A 19,353-nucleotide genomic window follows, 5' to 3' on the forward strand; every position below is an offset into this window, starting at 1 on the left:
GTTATCTGGTGTTGTCTGATGTTTTCTGGTGTTGTCTGGTGTTTACTGTGTTGTCAGGGGTTTGTGGTGTTGTCTGTTGTTGTCTGTGTTGTCTGGTGTTGCAGGGACATATACAGGTATATTTTCCAGAGGCTCTGGTCATGGCAGCGGAAGGCCGATAGGCGGCGGTGTTGCCGTAAAGCGCTTCGGCAGCAATCTGTCACTAACCAGCGAAGAAGAATCTGTTTAGAGCGGACAAGACGGATTTCAGCTGGAATAAATGCCTGAAACACTGGGAATTAAGTATCCATCTGTCATTTAAACGTCCCCGTCACCGGCCAGTGGACATTTAATATAATACTACCCTAATCGCGGAAGAACATTTCCGAACCGTCCTCGAAAACGACCCCAAAATGGCAGAAAATTCAGGTAAGTGTCAGTTAACGCTAGCTGGGTAGCTTGGGAGTTAGCTTGATCTCCGTGAACAGATTCGGTGTTTTTCGTGTAGTTTGTCTGATGGATAAGCGGCGAAGTACATTGGGTAGAATCGGCCATGAAGTTCCCCATGGGTCACAAGGTGATGTTGTGCTCCGTAGTCTCTGCGACCTTAGCTTCTCCCACACACACATACACACACAACGCCTTTCTCGCTTAGCGTTAGCTTAGCCGAGATGCATGTTGCGCGAAGACTCGTTCGGGCAAAACTTCCTGCACAAACGTCACTTTAAGGTGTCCTGCGTATCACCTGTATATAAACGACATAAATAGCCCGAGCCTCAATATCACCAACAGTAAAATGATGTTATCCCACAGGCGCCCAATAACAGTGGGTAACGAACAGCCAGTGTTGCTGAACCTGTTCCCCGCCTCACATGTTTGCGATAATCAATAAAGCTGCTGTGAGTTGATCAAACGCAATAGACACTGAGGAGGATTATTATAGATTTTGTAAACTTCATGTGTTGTATAACTGACCGTATTTTGTGCGAGGTAATAACATGTGGCTCACAGATTGTAAACCAACTGTCACGTGACGTACGTCTAGCGGTCACTTTAACGTGGGTCTCAGCCAATCGTCAAAACGTTATAGCCTGCAGTCACGGTAAACAGGTTCACACGGGGTAGAGATGGGAGGACCATTGTTGATGTATATCACAACCTGTGTTTTCCAATGCCATGGCAGTTTCTCAGTTTAAAAACAAAGATTGTAAAATGAAAATCCTCTTTTGAGTGGCAAGAACACTGTCGATGAGGGAGGTAGAAGAATCAGACTGGGGCAAGCTGACACGAAGAAAACAGTAATTCAACACAACCATGTGACCTCTGTGGAGAGCAGAAAGGCACATCTGGAAGCACAGCCTGTGAAACCTTGAGGAGACTATGTTGGGTTCAACTCGTGTCAGCCAAGGACAGAGAGCTGAGGCAGCAGTCGATGCAGGCTCATCAACACCGGACAATTGAAGGCTGGATAATCTTATCTGATTATTTGTTCTTGAACACAGGCTGCTTGATAAATACCACCTGATTTTACTGAATTTTCCAAATACACTCAGAGACATTGAAGCTTCCACAAAATAGGTGCCGTGACGGAGGGGACAAGTAATTCACATGTTTCCATCAGTGGCAGTTTGCAGAGTTTTAATGTCACAGCCTATCCGATAGTTGTTGGTGACCATGTTCACCACTTAATGCCAATTTGCCATTTTCTACAGGCTACTTCCAGCATGACAAGGCTCCTTGTCCCATAGCAAAAGTCATCTCAAACTGGTTTCAGAGCAAATGGAGAAACTACCCACTATTAGTATGATGTTCCTAATCAAGTAGCCACTGAGTGTCGCTGAGTCACCACAGTCTGTTAACGTCTCTCGCCCCATTTGCACTTTTAACCCAATCGAATTTTATGTAAAGTTGATGTTTTTTCCTTCCTTTTCATTTTGATCAGAACAAAACGAAGCAAAACATGACAGCTCATCATCACCTGGAATGACTGACCATGAGAAAGAAATGGCAGCCAGCGCACATGAGGCATTTTCGGTAAATCATCTCCTTTCTTTACTATCAAACTCTGCACAAAAGCATTTGTGTTCTTTGCAGAAACACTCGGACATCCATCAAAACAGCTTGGACCAGTGTGTAAGCTTAAAGGGATAGTTCACAAAAAAAATAAAAAATTCACTCACCATACTGAGCTGCTGGAGATGCAAAATTTAGAGAAAGACAGCCAAACAATAAAAGTAGATCAAGCTTTATATAGAGATCTTCTTGATCCAAAATTATTAAGGTTATGGTTCAAAATATGTAAAATGTCCTAGAGTTTAATAACTTTTGTTATACAAAGCAAAGTTTGAGATTTGAAAGACTGCTATAGACTGACGGTGACAGGATGCAATTTGCGTTCATGTAGATAGAAGTCTCACTCTTGGATATGTTGAAAGAATCACTCAGTTCACTTGTGGTTGTACAGTATTGTTACAGAGGGGCAGCTCTTCTCTCACAAGTGATCACCCTGTGTTGTTTTCTGATAATGGTTTTGTGAAACAAATCTAAGTACCACAAGGGTATTGCATGCCCATGCTTGTGACTGAAGCATGGAGATCGTTTTGATTTGTGAGCCATTTAAACATTGGTGAGAAATTCTCCTGTTGCAAATCACACATCGCCAGTTACACATTTGCTGAAACAAACCTCTGTGTTCCTCACAGGCAGGGAAGTATGAGGAGTCTCTCAAACACCTTGATGCCCTGCAGGAGCTCAACAAAGAGGACTACAAGATCGCCCTGAATAAAGCTGTTGTAGAATTTTATAAAAGTGGTCAGTCGACCACAGGGACTCTGAAGCAGACCCTAATCACAATGAAGAACCAGGTAACTGCAGAAATGTGTTTTTCTAATGCCTAGAGTTCAGAATCAAGCTCCAGACAAACACAAGACTCCATCATGATGTCTTGCATGTCTTCAATCGTTCTGTCTTTATCTTTTAGGTTCACACGTCAGCAGAAGATGTCGATGGGTTGGACGATGTTGAAAACAGTTTGCTGTACTATAATCAAGCCATCATCCACTACCATATGCGACAGTACTCTGAAGCCATCTTAATAGGAGAGAGGTTGTACCAGTTTCTGGAACCATTTGGTACGTTGTTGTACTTAACATTTTTCTTAAGTTTACTCCTTCAGTTATGCTATGGGTCAGTAGGTAGAGCTGATCATCCACTAACCAGATTTCCTGGCGGTTCGATCCCAGTCTCCACCATTCCGTGTGCTGAAGTGTCTGAGACTGAACATCAAATTGACCCCACACTGCCTGTACAGCTGTGTGATTGATGTATAATATAGAAGGATAGTTTTTGTTATTTAAACAGGTTTGATATGAATGGTAAATATCAAACATGTAAGCTATTTATTATTAAGTGTGTGGTCTTACGTTCTGGCCAAATCAGCTACTGTTTGAAGATTATAAGATAAAAAAATCGGTAAATGTGTCATTATGTCTGTGGGCGTCCATGTTTTCTAAAATTAGTCAAGAGTTGACAATCCTCTAGTGTCCAGCAGTCTAAATTATGCTCTGTGGTACACTTAGTCTTGGTGCCTGATAAGGGTCCATGTGTAAGACGTGAGTTTGGCATGCAGTCATTGTGTTATTTGTCCTAGAAGAGAAGTTTGCTCAGGCTGTGTGCTTCCTGCTGGTGGATCTGTACCTGCTCACCTTCCAGCCAGAGAAGGCCCTCCACCTTTTGGCTGTGCTGGATAAACTCTCTGTGCAAGGCAGCAGCAAGAATGGCAAAGGAGAGGTACTCCAATGCACTACTGCATCATTAAAAAAAGTAAACTACAGTCCTACACAATCTGATTATATTTGAACATGTTATGTTTTAAAACCTGTTTCCTTTTAAGAAGGAAGTTGAATCAAGCACATTTATAAGCTGTTGAGTGAGTAATGTGCTTGATTACAGAACAACAGTTCAAACAAAGAAGGAGCCCACCAGAAAGCAGAGTTTGCAGCCATGATCGAGGCAGCCAAATCAAAGATGCACCAGGTAAGAGCTGTTAATATCCACTGCTCTCTGTTTGCCTCCTGTGTGTTGACAGTGGCTGACGATTATTTCTTTTGTAGTACAAAGTGAGAGCCTACATTCAGATGAAATCTTCCAAGGCCTGTAAAAGGGAGATCAAATCCGTGATGAACACAGCAGGGAATGTGAGTCACGTCTTTCACACAATCGTTTGGAAATAATGAAAAAGGTGCCTACCCTCTCCTGGTTCTCCGTCTGACCTCTGTTTCCTTCCCTCTCCCCAGTCTTCACCCTCTCTCTTCCTCAAGAGTAATTTTGAGTACCTCAGAGGAAACTACCGGAAAGCAGTGAAGCTATTGAACAGCTCCAACATTGCAGAGCATCCTGGTCCCATTAAGACAGGTGACGACCTCTGTGCCTCTCAGGATTGATGGTTTCCTTTTATACGTGTGATTTAACAATGCTTGGTTTTCACTGGAGATGTAACTAACTATTGTGCACGTGTCCTCATTTGTTTCATTCAGGTGAATGTGTTCGATGTATGTTCTGGAACAATCTGGGCTGCATTCACTTTGCCATGGGGAAACATAACCTCGGCATTTTCTACTTCAAGAAGGCGCTGCAAGAGAACGACCACACCTGTGCACAGCTGGGGGACGGCAACAACGGCCAATGTAAGCAGCTACACTCATGTGGGATTAACAGTGGTTATAACGGATTCACACCAAAGAATCCAAAGAAACATCTTGAAGCGCGATTGCAACCTACTCTTCATAATTTCTACTATCCTGCAAACAGTCATTGTTTAAATAATGATCAGAACAAAGAAATAGCTCTGTGGTTTATGCAGAGTAACATGGACATTGTTTCTCCTAAAACCTGTTGTTGAATCTGCTTTGATCACTAATGTTATCATCACTATCATAGTGTAAAGTGTACACCTCTTTTGAACCATGCCAAGTGATAATGTATTAACCCGTGGTACTCAATAGTAACATGTCCCTTTTTTGTATTGTTACCTTATTCTCCAGCTAAGAAGTTCACAGGCATCCCCATGTGTGCTCTACTAGCCAACAAGCGCTATGAGCTGCTCTATAACTGTGGTATTCAGCTGCTGCACATCGGCAGGCCTCTGGCAGCATTTGAGTGTCTGATGGAGGCGGTGCAGGTTTACCACTCCAACCCTCGGTTGTGGTTACGGCTCGCAGAGTGCTGCATCGCTGCCAACAAAGGGGTAAGACTGAACTGATGTTGTTCCTGCAGTTTACATGCACAATACTCTGCACTTTTACTGCCTTTTTTTGCACTTCTGGTTAGATGCTAAACTGCATTTCGTTGTATATGTACTTGTACTGTGCAATGATAATAAAGTTGAATCTAATCTAATTCTGCAATTTAGCCTAGTTGCTTTTTATTTAATCTTAATTTAAATCTTATTTTATCTATTTTCCATATTTGTTCAATATTTAATTCTATATTAATATCTGGTATAGGAAGGAAAACTTACTAAGGTTTAAAAAAATAATATATATATATTATGTTCTGGGTCAGTGTATATTTTCTAATAACGATTTATTTTAGACCGTTTACTTCAGTAATTATTCATATAACACCATGTGCCACCTAGTTTTCTTTAAAAAAAATTGTTTAGAGTTGTAAGTGGTTTAAAGGTGAATAGAAAATCATACAAAGTTCTTTCATGTCTTTGTGTTTTCAGGGCTCGGAGCAGGAGAGCAAAGGTTTACCTTGTAAAAAGGGTATAGTTCAGTCTATTGTTGGACAGGGCTACCATCGCAAGATTGTCTTGGCATCCCAGTCTACCCAAAATACCATCTACAGGTCAGTTTTAACTCTGACGAGTCCAAATTCCAGCCCTGAAGCCCGCAAATCAAATGACACTGAAGGGCATATCAGTTTACTGAATGCAGTAGCCTGATGTACCCTTTACCTGAGTTCATATTATTTCTGTGACAGTTAATTGTATATTTTCATCAATTTTGGGAGCCAATATTCCTTGACAGAGGACATATTTTCTAGTTATTGTTATGACAGGATTACTACCATTAACAGAACTAGTTGATATGGTCAGGTCAGCACATGGAATGTATCGTTTCATCATATGTATCATGATATGATAACAGGCGATGCCCACTTGTTACTTTGTTGTTATTTGACCACATCAGACAGATCGTTACGCAATTTTCAAGTTAAGTTTGGTCCCCAGCCCCAGAATTTAGGATACAAAATGTTTAGAGTGAGCATTTCATCAAGTCTATATTGAAGATAAAATTTTTCCTTACTCTGTGTTTGTGTGTTTCATACAGTGAGGGCCAGTCAGCAGCGATACCAGTTGCCAGTATGGAGTTTGCAGCCATCTGCTTGAGGAACGCTCTGCTGCTGCTGCCTGAACATCAACAGCAGGACACCAAGACAGAGAACGGCTCCAAGAGCTTCAGTCAATCAGGAAGCACAGAGAGCGGCAGCGAGAACAGTGATGCCTGCAGGTCAGACCCGAATGAATACCGAGCGCAAAACAGTCGAAAGTAGTAGATCTGCAAACCTACATCCTCTGTTAAAGTCTCCTCCTCAGTCTTGTTCTTCAAATTTCACTATTCCTTTAACAGAGCATGCTAGATGTGCAGATTGTCATTTAAAAAAAATTCAATAAACTATTTAATCAGTATAATTGATGAGACACAGGATCCCCTTTTTGAGTTTCATCTGTGTGTTTATTCCTGTGAAAATGAACTCTCTTAAAGATTTCAAGGTTTCTCTCAGCTAATCCAAGCAAAACAATATGATAGCTTTTACAAATGTATCAGTCTGCTCTGATTCCCACTTTGAAACAGCAAACACACATGAATTTACCAGCGTAGTGCTAGTCACACATTAATAGTGGGAGCTGTTTAACCGAATGATCAATTCTACCTTCTGAACAAACAGGGAGGTTTTGCTCCTTGTCTACACCTACTTTTTCAGATCAGCTCCATGTTGACGGTCTCATTCGCAGATACTGTGAAGTATCTGATACAGTTTGTGACTGTACTTTATCCCAGTTGAGTTGGAAATGTGTTCTGATGAATGCTGTTGTTATGTTTTGTAGTGGGAAAGGTCAGGAGGCTGATAAGTTCTTATCTGCAGCTCCATCATCTCCGCTCAGAAAACAGGAAGTTGAAAATCTCAGGTAATGAGGCTTATTTCCAAGCATTTTTTCTTTTCACCACAGTTCAGCTAACACGATTCCCCATCCAGTAACACTAACTAACCTGTACGGGAAACTAATGTCAACTGTTCAATATGCAGGTGCTCCATCCTGGCATGCAGTGCGTATGTGGCATTGGCACTGGGAGACAATCTGATGGCTCTAAATCATGCTGAGAAACTGCTGCATCAAACCAAGGTGTCTGGATCGCTCAAGTAAGTCCTAGTCCCTGCTTTTCAAATCCATCTGTTGGTTCACCTGCTGTCTCTCTCAGGCCGCCACAAATGACCTCGCTGATGCTTTAAGGTTCTGTCCAGAATCATTTCAAGGATTGATCAGCAGTGTCGTCTTATACTCTGAATACCAACATGTTCTGGTTCTCCTAATGTGCGTTCAGGTTCCTGGGTCACCTCTATGCTGCTGAAGCCCTCATCTCATTGGACAGGATCTCTGACGCCATTGCTCATCTCAACCCAGAGAATGTCAGTGACGTGTCGATGGGAGTGCTGAGCAGTGAACAAGACCAAGGTCGGTGGCTTTTCCACACTACCCCAAAAAAGATGACATGTAGACTTGTTTATTAATGTGTGGTTTGTTTTTCGTCAACAGGGACTGAGAAAGGAGATGATCCTGTCGAGTCCTGTGAGTCTGGTTTGTTTAATCCATTAATGTATGTTTCATACTTGAAACAAACAAAAATCTCACCTATAGTAGGTTTAAATAGGAATATTAGACATTAAAAGTACACAAGACGAAATGGATTAACTCTAATGTACACTTGCTTTCTAAATGATATCAGAGCTTCAAACCAAGACTAAAGAATAAGCAGAAATATTACAGATATAACTAAAAATATCCCTTCATATGTGTCCTATGTGTGTACAGCAGGGAAGCAGACACCACTATGTTACCCAAGCAGTGTGACATCAGCTCGGGCCATGATGCTCTTCAACCTGGGCAGCGCCTACTGCCTGAGGAGCGAGTATGACAAGGCCCGCAAGTGCCTGCATCAGGTAACCAAGGCAACAGCACCATAACGTATGCAGGTTCTGGAAATGTGACAATTAATTTATTCTTCCTGAGCACCTTCTGACTACCTCATTGTATGAAATGTGCTTCATACATACAATTGCTTTGCCTTGCCTTATATTAAGTATTATGAGGTGTTCAGCTTAACTTTTGACCCCAGAACAGTACAGCAGCGCCTCTTCATGTACATTACTTGATAGTAACCGTGGGTAAATTGAAGAGGATGTAGGATTACAGACATAAGACAAAGTTATTGATGGAAATGAATTGTGAGTTAATTATTGCTCTTTGGCTGAGTCTTGTAGCAGCTCATCAACTCAGTCAGTAGCAATGTCTGTAACAAACAGCCCATGGTTTTAATTGAGCTACTTAAGCTCTTCTTCCAAGGAGTCACATCCCAGTCAAATCTTAATTTAAAGGCATACACACATTTCAGTGTAATCTACATTTACGGAGGAGATGTTAACCCTAATGTTTGTTTCAAACGAGCATCCTTACCTTTGCCAAGAAATCGTGGAACAGCTAGAGGTGGACTAATGTGTTCTCTCCTCTTGGTTCTGGTTAACAGCTAAGCAGCCGAGATCTTAAAGAGCTGGAGTCTATTGTTTTCTTTGGGAGGCCTGTAAAAAGTGCAATACAGTTATTCAGTCAGATTACTCTGAAACTCTGATCTGAGTCTAAGATAACACAGAGACTTGTCACTTCTGATATAATGCAAGGAATTGGCTGACCCAGATTCTTTTTCAGCATTTCTCTTTTTGATTTTGGGCCAACTGAAAAGATTTCAGTTTTGTCCTCGTTAAGCTTCGGGAAATTGTTGCTCATCCATGTAGTTGAAAGACCATTGAGTAGTAGAGTGCAGAGCTTTATCATCATTTGGCTCAGCAGCAGTGTACAGTTGTGTATCATCTGTGTAACAATGAAAACAAACATAGTTCACTCTGATGATGTCACCCAGTGGAAGCTTTAAAGCAGACAATTCTTTAAAGACTTTCTGTCAGTGTGTAAAGATGCAAAGTTTTGCTTTGAGCTTGGAAAACTTTCTCGTTCAAATCATTTTACAGTGAAGTATTATTTTAGAGCTCATCCAGGTGTGATTTGTGTTGTCGTCATTAGGCAGCATCAATGGTGAACACCAAGGAGATTCCACCGGAAGCGATCCTGCTGGGAGTCTACTTAGAGCTACAGAACGGTGAGAACTCCATGTCCAGCCCCTCTGAATACTTGTGGTTGTTAATATTCTGCTCATGTCAGTTCTCCTTAAAAGGTTTGTCACGCTTTGATATTTCAGATCATCAAACTGATTCTAATATTTGACAGAGATAACCCAATGCTAACACACAATGCCATTAACGAAAGAAATCACCAATCAAATTGCTGCTTGACTTGCCACCATTGATGGAACAATGAATTCTGCCCTCTCTACATAACACTGAAGAGAGTAGTAGTATTAAATCTACATTTTGGTCATTAAGTTAGTACAGACTGGGACAGAGCTTTCAGCTACTATTGGCTTATTGGCTCTCCAAACATGTGATTTAGCCTCTGAGTGTGACGTGCTGCTTTTAACTTTTCCCTTCAGTATGCAAGTGAGTGGTTAGTATCAGGAGGTTATACCGTGCTCTTTGTAATCTCCTCAGGAAACACCCAGCTGGCTCTGCAGATCATCAAACGGAACCAGCTGCTGCCCACGGCAGTCCAGAGGGTCTCGCCAGACTCCCGCAAGAAACAGGTCCAGCCCTTCCAACTGCCCTCGTCCTTTACACAAGTGCAGCGCAAATGAGCCTCCTCCTCTTCCTCTGAACCCCGAACTGCATACACACACTAACACATCACACAACCCTATTTATGAAGCTGCTTCCCCTCAGCATCAGGAGCCGAATGAAATGGAGACTTGGCTCTGGTTGATGAGTGAAGAGTTCTGCTCCATGAACTGAGACCAGCTCACATTTTATTTCCATTTGACTAAGGAACCAGTGTGTTGTCTGAGCAATTAAAATAAATTTTATTTACTGTTAGTCGTGTGACTCTTGAATACCTCTAGTTTTGCTTGGTGAGCAGTGGAAGCCACAGTGATCACCTCCTGACAGTGATCACCCCCTCAATGCTGGATTGACCCTCTCTCTATAAACCCATGGATCAACTAGGTTTGAAAATATAATTAGATTTTGGCTTTGTTCTTTTTCTGATGAGGATTATGACATTTCTCTGATTTCAGTATACAAAACACTTGTTTACATGGCAACTCTATACATTACTCGACAAATACAGGTGGCAGATTTGGACTGTGAATCATGCAAACAATAATACCAGCATTAGGATATGCAAATTACAGCATGGCCCCTAAAGCATTACATTTTAATGTATAACAATATACTGTGTGACATGTTATTGCATAAAAAAGGTTGCACTGAAGAGAGGGAGCGAATGTGATTAATGATCAAATCCCAGTCCAGTGTCCTCTCCCATTAATGGGAGTCACAATTAACAGTTTCATTTTATTAGGTCCACATTTTTTAGGTGTGATGATTACAACCACAGCAGTGATGCTTTAAGATGAAGGTAAAAGGTTTAAAGTCCCAGGTTACTGCTCACTACCTAGTGTCAGTAGAGGCAGCAGTGAATGAGTGGTAAAAGATGGAGAGATTTCAGACAAGGCCAGGGATCAGATCTCTCCACCTTCCTGTGTGTTTCACTGTATTGCTTAAACACACCCTGCCACAAAATAAGCTTGGATCCATAGCCGAAGGACTCAGACTCTAATCCAGCATCTGAAATGTCTCATGTCTGCAAAAGCTCCTTTCAGTGAAGCAATCCCTTGTCATATATCTCAGTCCTGGTGAGTCCTTTCTCTACACATGACATACAGATGACACTACATGCTTCATAAGGTTACATGACACAGTAGGTTTCTTAATGCCTGGTTAAATGTCTTCCCATAGTCACATAAATAAGTTTCTGTTCTGATCTCTAGATGAACAATGAACCTATGGTTTGAAACTCCCGACTTCTCATCTATCATCTTCCCCATTCTGTCACTTTTCCTGTGAACAAGCACAGAGGCCTTTAGATGAAGTCAGACTCCAGGTTTATTTAAAGCAAGATAAACTCATGTCAGTCAATTAGAGTAGTAACCGGTGGCTTTTGAAATTAATGGTGTATTTAGTACTTCTGTTTACATATAGCTCTCTGGTAGTGTGTGTTACAGAATCATTATTGAATTCCTTCCCAGTGCAATTCACACAGCAACAATAAATACTGACTTTCTCAGACCAAGCCTTTGACATCGTTTTAACCCTGGAAACCTCAATCCTATTACACTTTTAATATGGTTCCGTACCGTTTGTCTTCTGGCCATTACAAGTCAAACATGGCCTATACAGATTGTCAAGTTAGTAAATTAGCAAACAGTGGAGAAAAGTATATCCATCAGTATAGTTAATTGTTTCCCTTTCATGTAAAAACTAATTTTGCAACACCCAGGGGAGTCCTAACCCCAGGTTGGGAAGCTTTGACCTCTGCTGACCAACCCGATTGTCCTGTGGGGCTTTTCCAGCAGGAGGATAAAGTGCTTTTTATTGGATAATCCTACAGGGTCCAGCTTGAATGAAACACTTGAGTTTTCCCTTGAGAACCATCAGATATGGCATCTGTTGTGACCTGATATCTAACAAACAGTCCTGTTCCAGATGTGTATTTGTTGCCTAAACAACATCAAACCGCTGAAACATTTCTTTCCAACTCTGGACCGAATGATATCCTGCACCTGGGACTGTGTCTCTCTAACTCAGCTCTTCCAGTCCCAGGGAAGACACAGGTCCCCGTCCTGCAAGACCGAGTAGAAGTGAGAGACACAGATGTGTAGGCCCTGCATGAGGGGGGAGCGCTGCTCCAGCAGCCTTTTACAGCACAGGATCATTTGACTGGAACTGACACTGGGCTCCTTGGACAGACTCCTCAGAGAAAGACTCTGGAGACACTGCTTCACCACAGCATCCTCCTCTACCTGCAGCCTGGACAAACACGACAGCAGGGTTTAAGGGGCAGGTTCCCATGATCTGGGTCAGGACCTCTCACATTGTCACCTATGATCAGATGAAGTACATTTGACTCACTGTTTTTTGCGATTGGTGCGCATTCTGGCCTCCGGGGCGTGGCTTTGGAGGAAGACCTGCAGCTTGGGAGGGTCACAGTTGGTTGGGATGATGAACTGCCCCATCTCATGAAGACTAAGGTTAGAGCGGTCACTGTAATTGACACAAACAACAAGTTAAGTAGAACGTAAAGAGCAGCGACTCAAGTGTTTGAAGCACGTTAATGTGACTTCTAACTTTGCCAATGACACGTTGAGCCCCTGCAGACTTCTGGGGTGCAGGCGAAGGTGTCCAGACATCAGGCTCTTATGGAAGGTGTTGAGGGTGCTGTAATGCTCAGAGATAGGCTGAACTGGTCCCAGTCTAGCCATGTGGACCACCTGAGCACCACCCAGCAGGAGGCTGATCCTCTCCTTCAGCCAGTCTGTCTGCTGCTGCAGGCTACGATAGCTGGACAGCTGCTGAAACATCTGGACATACAAGCAGGGGTCAGAAGACAGAGCGGAACACACAGGTAACATGTGACAGCAGAAGAGCTGTAGCTGCATTACTTTGGTCCACTGATTATGAACATCCATGGTTCCCAGCATAACGTGTCCAGAGGCGTTCATCCCCGACTGGTCAGCAAACATAACAGTGTGTCCTGGAGAGAAAGTGGAGGAGCAGATTAAAGAGGAAGTTTGCCAGAGTCAGAATGACACAGTGACTCAAAAGAGATGTGATGTCACACATAATAAACCAATAATCACTAATGAATTTCTAATAAAAAAATTTCATTCATCAAAAAAAAAAAAATGATGTCTGCCACGAAAACTAAAATATTTAGTAGCAAATCATCAAATCGAACAAAAATTGGAAATTAAACTCCACTCTCCCCCTAGTGTCTGTGTCCTCGTATTACAACACTATTGTCTTTTTAGATATGCCAACCTGCTTTCCCTTCCTCTTCTTGTATTTTGTACTTAATTGTTGCGAGGGTCGATTTTTTCAATTTTATTTCCTTTTCAAGTTGTAACCCTCCTCTCTGTCCAGATTTTTTTTTACAAGTTACCAGCAAGTCATTTTTTTCTAAACATAAATCTTCCATAAATGTATTGTAACACACCAAGTCACCAGATTTCTGTTTCATCAGAACTGGAAACATTCTTCCTGACTAATAGTGAACTGGTTGCAAGATACATTATGTTATTATAAATATGTCCATGTTTTACGGTACCGTGTGATCCCTGAACACTGTCCCGGGGCACACTGTGGCTGAGACATTCCCATGTTACTTTTTCTCTGTGTTATGTATATTTGGAAGTTGCCATGGTAACTCACATCACATGGCTATATTTCAAGGAGCCTTTAATCTCTTTGTATGTAATCTCATCAGCTACACCACACAAGTGGGTTGTCTGGCCATATGTGTACTCAGCCGACCAGAGGGCCCTTTACACTGATGAGTGGATCAGGTAAATATTGTACAACTGATTTGCATGTGAGCTCCAAAATACATGATAAAGTTTACACGCATCCATTTTAAATGCATAGAAGTACAACACTTGAAGACACAGGGAAAGGGTGGAAATGAAAAACATTAGGAGACAATTAATACAAATAAGAAGCATGCTTGAATATGTCAGGTATTTGGCCTTCAAATTAGGTGAAATCACAAGCTATGGTTGGACAGACAGACCCGGGTATAGAGACGTGGATTACTGTCCTCGACTGTGACACTGTACCTTGCAGGTGGACCAGGGCCTCTGGGCTCTGCTGTGACAGACGGCTCAGACTCTGAAGCTGACAGCATCTGTGGGCCACTCCCCAGCTGCGCTGCCACCTGTACCAGGAATCATATTAAGATTACGATTAAGATGCATTTATTAGTCCCAAACACATGCACAGACATGCAAAGGCACACTCATGCAGGTAGAGAAATTTAACCTCTGCTTTTGACCCATCTGGTGCAGGACACACAGAGCAGTGAGCGACCATGTACGGCGCTCGGGGAGCAGATGTTGGGGGAGTAAGGTGCCTTGCTCAGGGGCACTAGACAGGGTAGGGAGACTCTTGGATTTTTTGGACAGATCAATCCAGGTTCGTCTTTTGTTGTCTCTCCGTGGAGTCGAACCAGAGACAAACCACAGACCGTCTCTGCCCAAAGTCCAAGTTGCTGCCACTAGACCACTAGCAACATACTGAATGTCCTCTTCTTCATGATAATGTAAACAGCTTCTAACTAGTCCATGCACAGCCTTGAATTAAAGCTCAACAGTTCCAGTCATGATAAGTGTACTATTGCCACAACTTTCACTCTTATGTCATGTAAATGAACCTGTGAGTGAAACCAACACAATTAGATTTTCTCTCTATTGAAAACTAAAGGGCCAGGATACTGGACCTAGTAAGATGCTGATTATTAGAAACATATGTCTTATTAGATTGATGAGACAGGTGAGTACACACATTCAGCTAGAATGCACTGTTTGTTAGAAGCTCCCACAGCACTGACTCAAACCATTTTCCACACGTCAGGAAAAGTGAGTCGCGACTTTCTCCGGAGTTTGCCTTTCACACATTAACATCACAGCAGAAGACTCTCTGCTCAGATGTGTCCACAACAACACGGACATCTCCAGAGTAGTCAGGTGAGAGGTGGTGCAGCAGTTGTCATCTAATTTGTATTATTTTTATATGGTGCCTTATGGTTAAAAACGTCGTTAAAGTGCACTCGCTCACAGTGAATCCTGCAGAGGATCTCCTGCTTGTTCTCACGTTGGCTCCTCTGAACTTGCTACAGACTGTTTACTAGAGGGCTGGACTGAGAAACTCTGCAGAAAGTCTAGAGGCCTTCACTTGGACATTTCCATTCAGCAATACAGTTCTTCTGTGGAAAGTCCAGATGATCTCTAGGGTTCAGTGGACATCTATAAGCAGCTTTAGTGTTGAAACAGTGCAGTACCTGATATCAGCCAGATCGAATCTGTGACACAGCTCCCTCTTCAGTCTGTTCAGCTCCTCTCTCCGAGGAAGACTAGCGCTGTGCTTCTTCGTTGCTTCAGGCTCATTGTTTCTCAGCCACAAGCTGAAAGAGAAAAGGAAACATGAGGCTTCTCCTACATGACGGGCATTAACATGTGAATGACACAAAAATGTTGTTTTCATTTCATGACTTAAGTAAAATTAACCCTGCCTCTACTAATCAGTCAAGTTTACATTCTACATCATGTCCATACAAACAGACATATTATATATGCATATGTACATGTATTATATCTATGAAGAAGTTCAGTGAAGTTCAGTCTTACTAACCTGAGTGAAGGCTCAATTTCCCTGGCCTGCTGCAGCTCCTGCTCAGGGTCCCTGAAACCAGTGAAGATGTAGTAGCTCTTATCCCATTTGATGGGTCTATAGAAAGGCACACCTGCCTCACGTGGATTTTTAGACGTCTCTGCGCTTGCTCTCAGGGCTTTCATGTGCTCCACGGACAGGCTGCAGGACTTCAACACGTTGATCACTGTGCTCAAGACATCGTGTGTCTGAAGGGTGAAACTCACTGACCGGAACCCTGAGAACAAGGAGGGAGATTTTTGATTTCTAAATACAGAACTTACAAATTTATAATGAGCAGTGTTGATGGAAATGTTACCTGGGCAGAGGAGGTCTGGCTGCATATCACTGTTCTCTTTCGTGTCCCTGACATAAAAGGTGAGCTTCATTGGCTGAAGTGAGCGTGAGCCATGCTTCTGCAGGTTTTCCAAATAGCCATTAAGTCTCTTTAATGAGTTCTCATTCACTTCCTATAACACAAAACATGAGATGTCACACAGGGGTGAAGCTGCCTATTCTACAAGCTCATGATCAGAATTAGCTCGACCAAGGAGGTTACGTTTTTGCAGCAGTTCGCTTGTCCGCAGGTTGGCCTTAAAACTGCTGAATGAATTTCCACATAACTAGGTAAAAGAATGAGACATGGGCCAAGAACATGCATGAACACATGCACACATTTACACACGCGCTTTTTATTCTATCTTAGTAAGGACACTCATTGGCATTCTGCACTCCCATAGACCCTTCATCTTAACCTTCACACTAAATACCTCACCCACACCTTATTCTAACCCTAAAACAAGTCTTAACCCTCAAACTGCTCATTGGAAGAGGGTCTGAAAGTGAGGACCAGCCAAAATGGCCTCACTTTACCAAAATATTTGTATTGGTTATAATAATATAAACAGTAATAAAAAGTAGTCCTCAAAAATATATCTGTACAAGAACACACATACATTAAACCTTACATTTCTCCATGCTCATCTACTGATAGATTAACAATAAAAGCTGAATCATTTCTGATTGGTTTGCTTTACAACATCATATTTATTTGCATTTATGACTTGTTGAACAACCAACATACCCGTTCTCTGGGATGTTGACCAAAGAAGTCTGGATGGACAGCAAAGTAAAACGGTCTGAGTGCGTTGACAGTATCTGCCCCTGACAGAGCTCTCTGCTGGACTAGACGAGTGGCCACGTGTTTCCGCTCCAGCCTGCAGGGGAAACAAATTGGTGGTTAACCAATGTTATACTTCCATCCCATCGTCCGCCTCGTTCCTCTGTGGGTAAATATTGGCTGTGGAAACCAGATCTATTTCTTTCTGTCACATCTGCTTCGTCATGCCGCCAAATCCCGACGTCACCATATTGGACAATGATCGTTCTGCCCACATTTCTCTATTCAGTTAATCCCATTGTGGTATTGTGGATTCAGTAAGTTAAAGGAGCTGCTGGTTGATTTCCTTGTGACGAAAGAATATTTTTTACAATTCAAATTTTGGTTCCACGCGATAGAATATAAGGGGACTGTTGGGCCTTGGCAGAAATATGCAATATACACACATGTTTTACTTTATTATTGATGATAGACAGTGTTCTGTTTTGTAGGCTATACATGTTGTTAATTTGTTGACTCCCGTGGGTAGAGATTCTATATTATTATTTTCTGCATGAGAACTTCATATAGTCAAATTTTGTGAAATTTTAACAATATTTAGGTAGAGGATTCAAAATAAGCCCACTGGGTTTTCTGCCTCCCCCTGCACAGAATAATATTACGTGACATTTTATCATTAGAGTTTATTCTGTACTCAATAAATCTAATCTAAGTTCGTACAGACACTGAAAGACATTCCAGTGAGGCAAAATTGTTTTGGCCAAGATTGTTTTGGCCAAGATTAGGCCAAAGCTGCAACACAGTGATCTGACCAACACGGTACAAGTAAGCCATAGGAATATCGCATGTCAACTGAAGGTGCCTAAAGACCTAGTTTTGTGCCATTTGGGCCCTGTTCACCATTTACCACATGGGCCACTTTAAGATCATTGTTTTGGGATATGTGCTACTTTACAAGTGGGCAGATTTAGACTCAGATCCATTCAGTCCAGGCCACAGGTGCCACCTCATGGCCTGAAGTGGCCCACCTCGCAATGTGGGTCACAGACACTGGTCTTCGGTGTGGAGCTGAAGTTGACACAGCTGCAGATGTAACAATGCAAGTTGTTCTACCATCACACAACATCTCAGAGCAGTGTTACCTGAGGCTGCACCGCAAGAGCGAGCTCACAGACATCGCTGGTGCTGCTTGTCAACAGACGAGTGTGAAACCATTGAGCTGGTCCAGTCCATGAGCAGGGCTGCTGTGTCAATCATTCCGGTCAGGCAGCCAGGAGGACATGACTGACTCCGTATCCATGGCTCTAAAGTCACCACTACATCATTTGAATATCGCCACACTGTGTTAGCTAGCCCGTTAGCTGGCTAAACCGTCCCTGTGTTGACAGTTTGACAGACTCACCACAGCAGGTGTACTGAGCTCACACAGACAACAACAAGCACCTCGGGGTGTCTGTGCTGTCAGGTTCAGTTCAGGGCTTCAGCCTCGTTTGACTTCTACTCAATGACAACAGACCATAGGTCCAGTTAGCATTTTCAACTAGCATCAACTCAGCTATCTGCTCTGTATGCAGCTGATCACAACACAGCTTATTGTCCACACCATCAACTTGTTATCAAGGCGAGTTGTTAAGTTGGAGAAATCACTGTGCCTCCATGATGGATCCTAATGATGACCTTACTTCTTCTTCTTCTGCTATTCGTCCGAGGAGCCAGACCGTTTCCTTTCTTCATAATTACCGCCCCCTGCTGGACTGGAGGGAGACATGGCAGATCTAACAAAAAATCCGGATCTGGAGTTTTTTTTTAATGTGATTTAATAAGGGGACTTGTCGTCCATCTATTTATCCATCTATCTATCCATCCATCCATCCATCCATCCATCCATCTATCATCTGTCATCCATCCTCTGCCCTCAGCAGGAGTAAAACGTAACAGGGGAAAACACTCTGAGCCATTCCAGTTGGAGCAGGAAATTAACCAGTTGGTGGTTCGATCACCGGCTGATCCATTCCACCAAGACACCGAGCCCCAAATATCCCCTGATGACTGTGCTGTAAGTGATGCGTGATAAGGAAGGCGCTGCACATAGATACACTGTAGGAATGTGTGTGTGTCAGAATGGGTGAAGGTTAAAACTTCACAGTGAAGTGCTTTGATTGGTCATTAAATTAGAGAAGTGCTCATAAATACCGAACATTTATCACATACCCACACTCCACCTTCTGGTTAGTCAGAAAAATAAAACTATGACAAAATAATACTAGCCTGATTGTTTTTGGTGAGAGGTTGAACTCCTGGATTTGTGTTATTTATCGAGCTTCACTGAACTATAATTGGCTCTCCTGAAAAACAATACTACAGAGTGGCTTATCAACTGTCTCAGTTAACTGGTTCATAAGGGAGAGGTAGAGTCTTACAATCAACATTGTCAGAACCATGAATATATTATTATATACTCACGTAGATCTGAGTGAATAAAAGGTGAGATTTAAGCTTCGATGGAAATGTGCTCAAACTGTTACTGGACAAAAAGCTTCAGGATGAGAAGTGGGACTTCAGACCAAAACCAGGCCTGCATGGAAACAGTGCAGAGGGCTTTGCTG

General features: G+C 42.4%; 2 protein-coding genes across 6 annotated transcripts; one reads left to right on the forward strand and one right to left on the reverse strand.

Annotated features, from left to right (window-relative positions):
• Positions 1-195: 195 nt before the first annotated feature.
• cnot10 (CCR4-NOT transcription complex, subunit 10) lies at positions 196-10,239 on the forward strand. 5 transcript variants are annotated; one of them, XM_053431805.1, is made up of 19 exons: positions 196-408; positions 1,922-2,013; positions 2,682-2,843; positions 2,960-3,110; positions 3,629-3,801; positions 3,931-4,014; positions 4,092-4,175; positions 4,275-4,392; positions 4,515-4,664; positions 5,022-5,224; positions 5,708-5,829; positions 6,315-6,494; positions 7,094-7,174; positions 7,294-7,407; positions 7,590-7,720; positions 7,802-7,834; positions 8,078-8,205; positions 9,338-9,413; positions 9,862-10,239. In XM_053431805.1, the coding sequence occupies exons 1-19, from the start codon at positions 393-395 to the stop codon at positions 10,002-10,004; spliced, it is 2,241 nt and encodes a 746-aa protein (XP_053287780.1). In that variant the 5' UTR covers positions 196-392; the 3' UTR covers positions 10,005-10,239. The 5 variants fall into 5 exon arrangements, with proteins under 5 accessions (XP_053287780.1, XP_053287782.1, XP_053287783.1 ...); XM_053431807.1 differs by having other exon boundaries at positions 8,081-8,205; XM_053431808.1 differs by having other exon boundaries at positions 3,629-3,768.
• Positions 10,156-18,441, reverse strand: tcaim (T cell activation inhibitor, mitochondrial). Its single transcript, XM_053431810.1, has 10 exons — positions 17,890-18,441; positions 16,712-16,844; positions 15,947-16,097; positions 15,610-15,865; positions 15,260-15,382; positions 14,040-14,137; positions 12,867-12,958; positions 12,553-12,785; positions 12,337-12,468; positions 10,156-12,234 (listed from the first exon to the last, which is right to left on the reverse strand). The coding sequence occupies exons 1-10, from the start codon at positions 17,922-17,924 to the stop codon at positions 12,009-12,011; spliced, it is 1,479 nt and encodes a 492-aa protein (XP_053287785.1). The 5' UTR covers positions 17,925-18,441; the 3' UTR covers positions 10,156-12,008.
• Between the last annotated feature and the right edge of the window lie 912 nt (positions 18,442-19,353).

The sequence above is a fragment of the Pleuronectes platessa genome, chromosome 10 (assembly GCF_947347685.1).
Source record: "Pleuronectes platessa chromosome 10, fPlePla1.1, whole genome shotgun sequence".
Classification (NCBI taxonomy): domain Eukaryota; kingdom Metazoa; phylum Chordata; class Actinopteri; order Pleuronectiformes; family Pleuronectidae; genus Pleuronectes; species Pleuronectes platessa.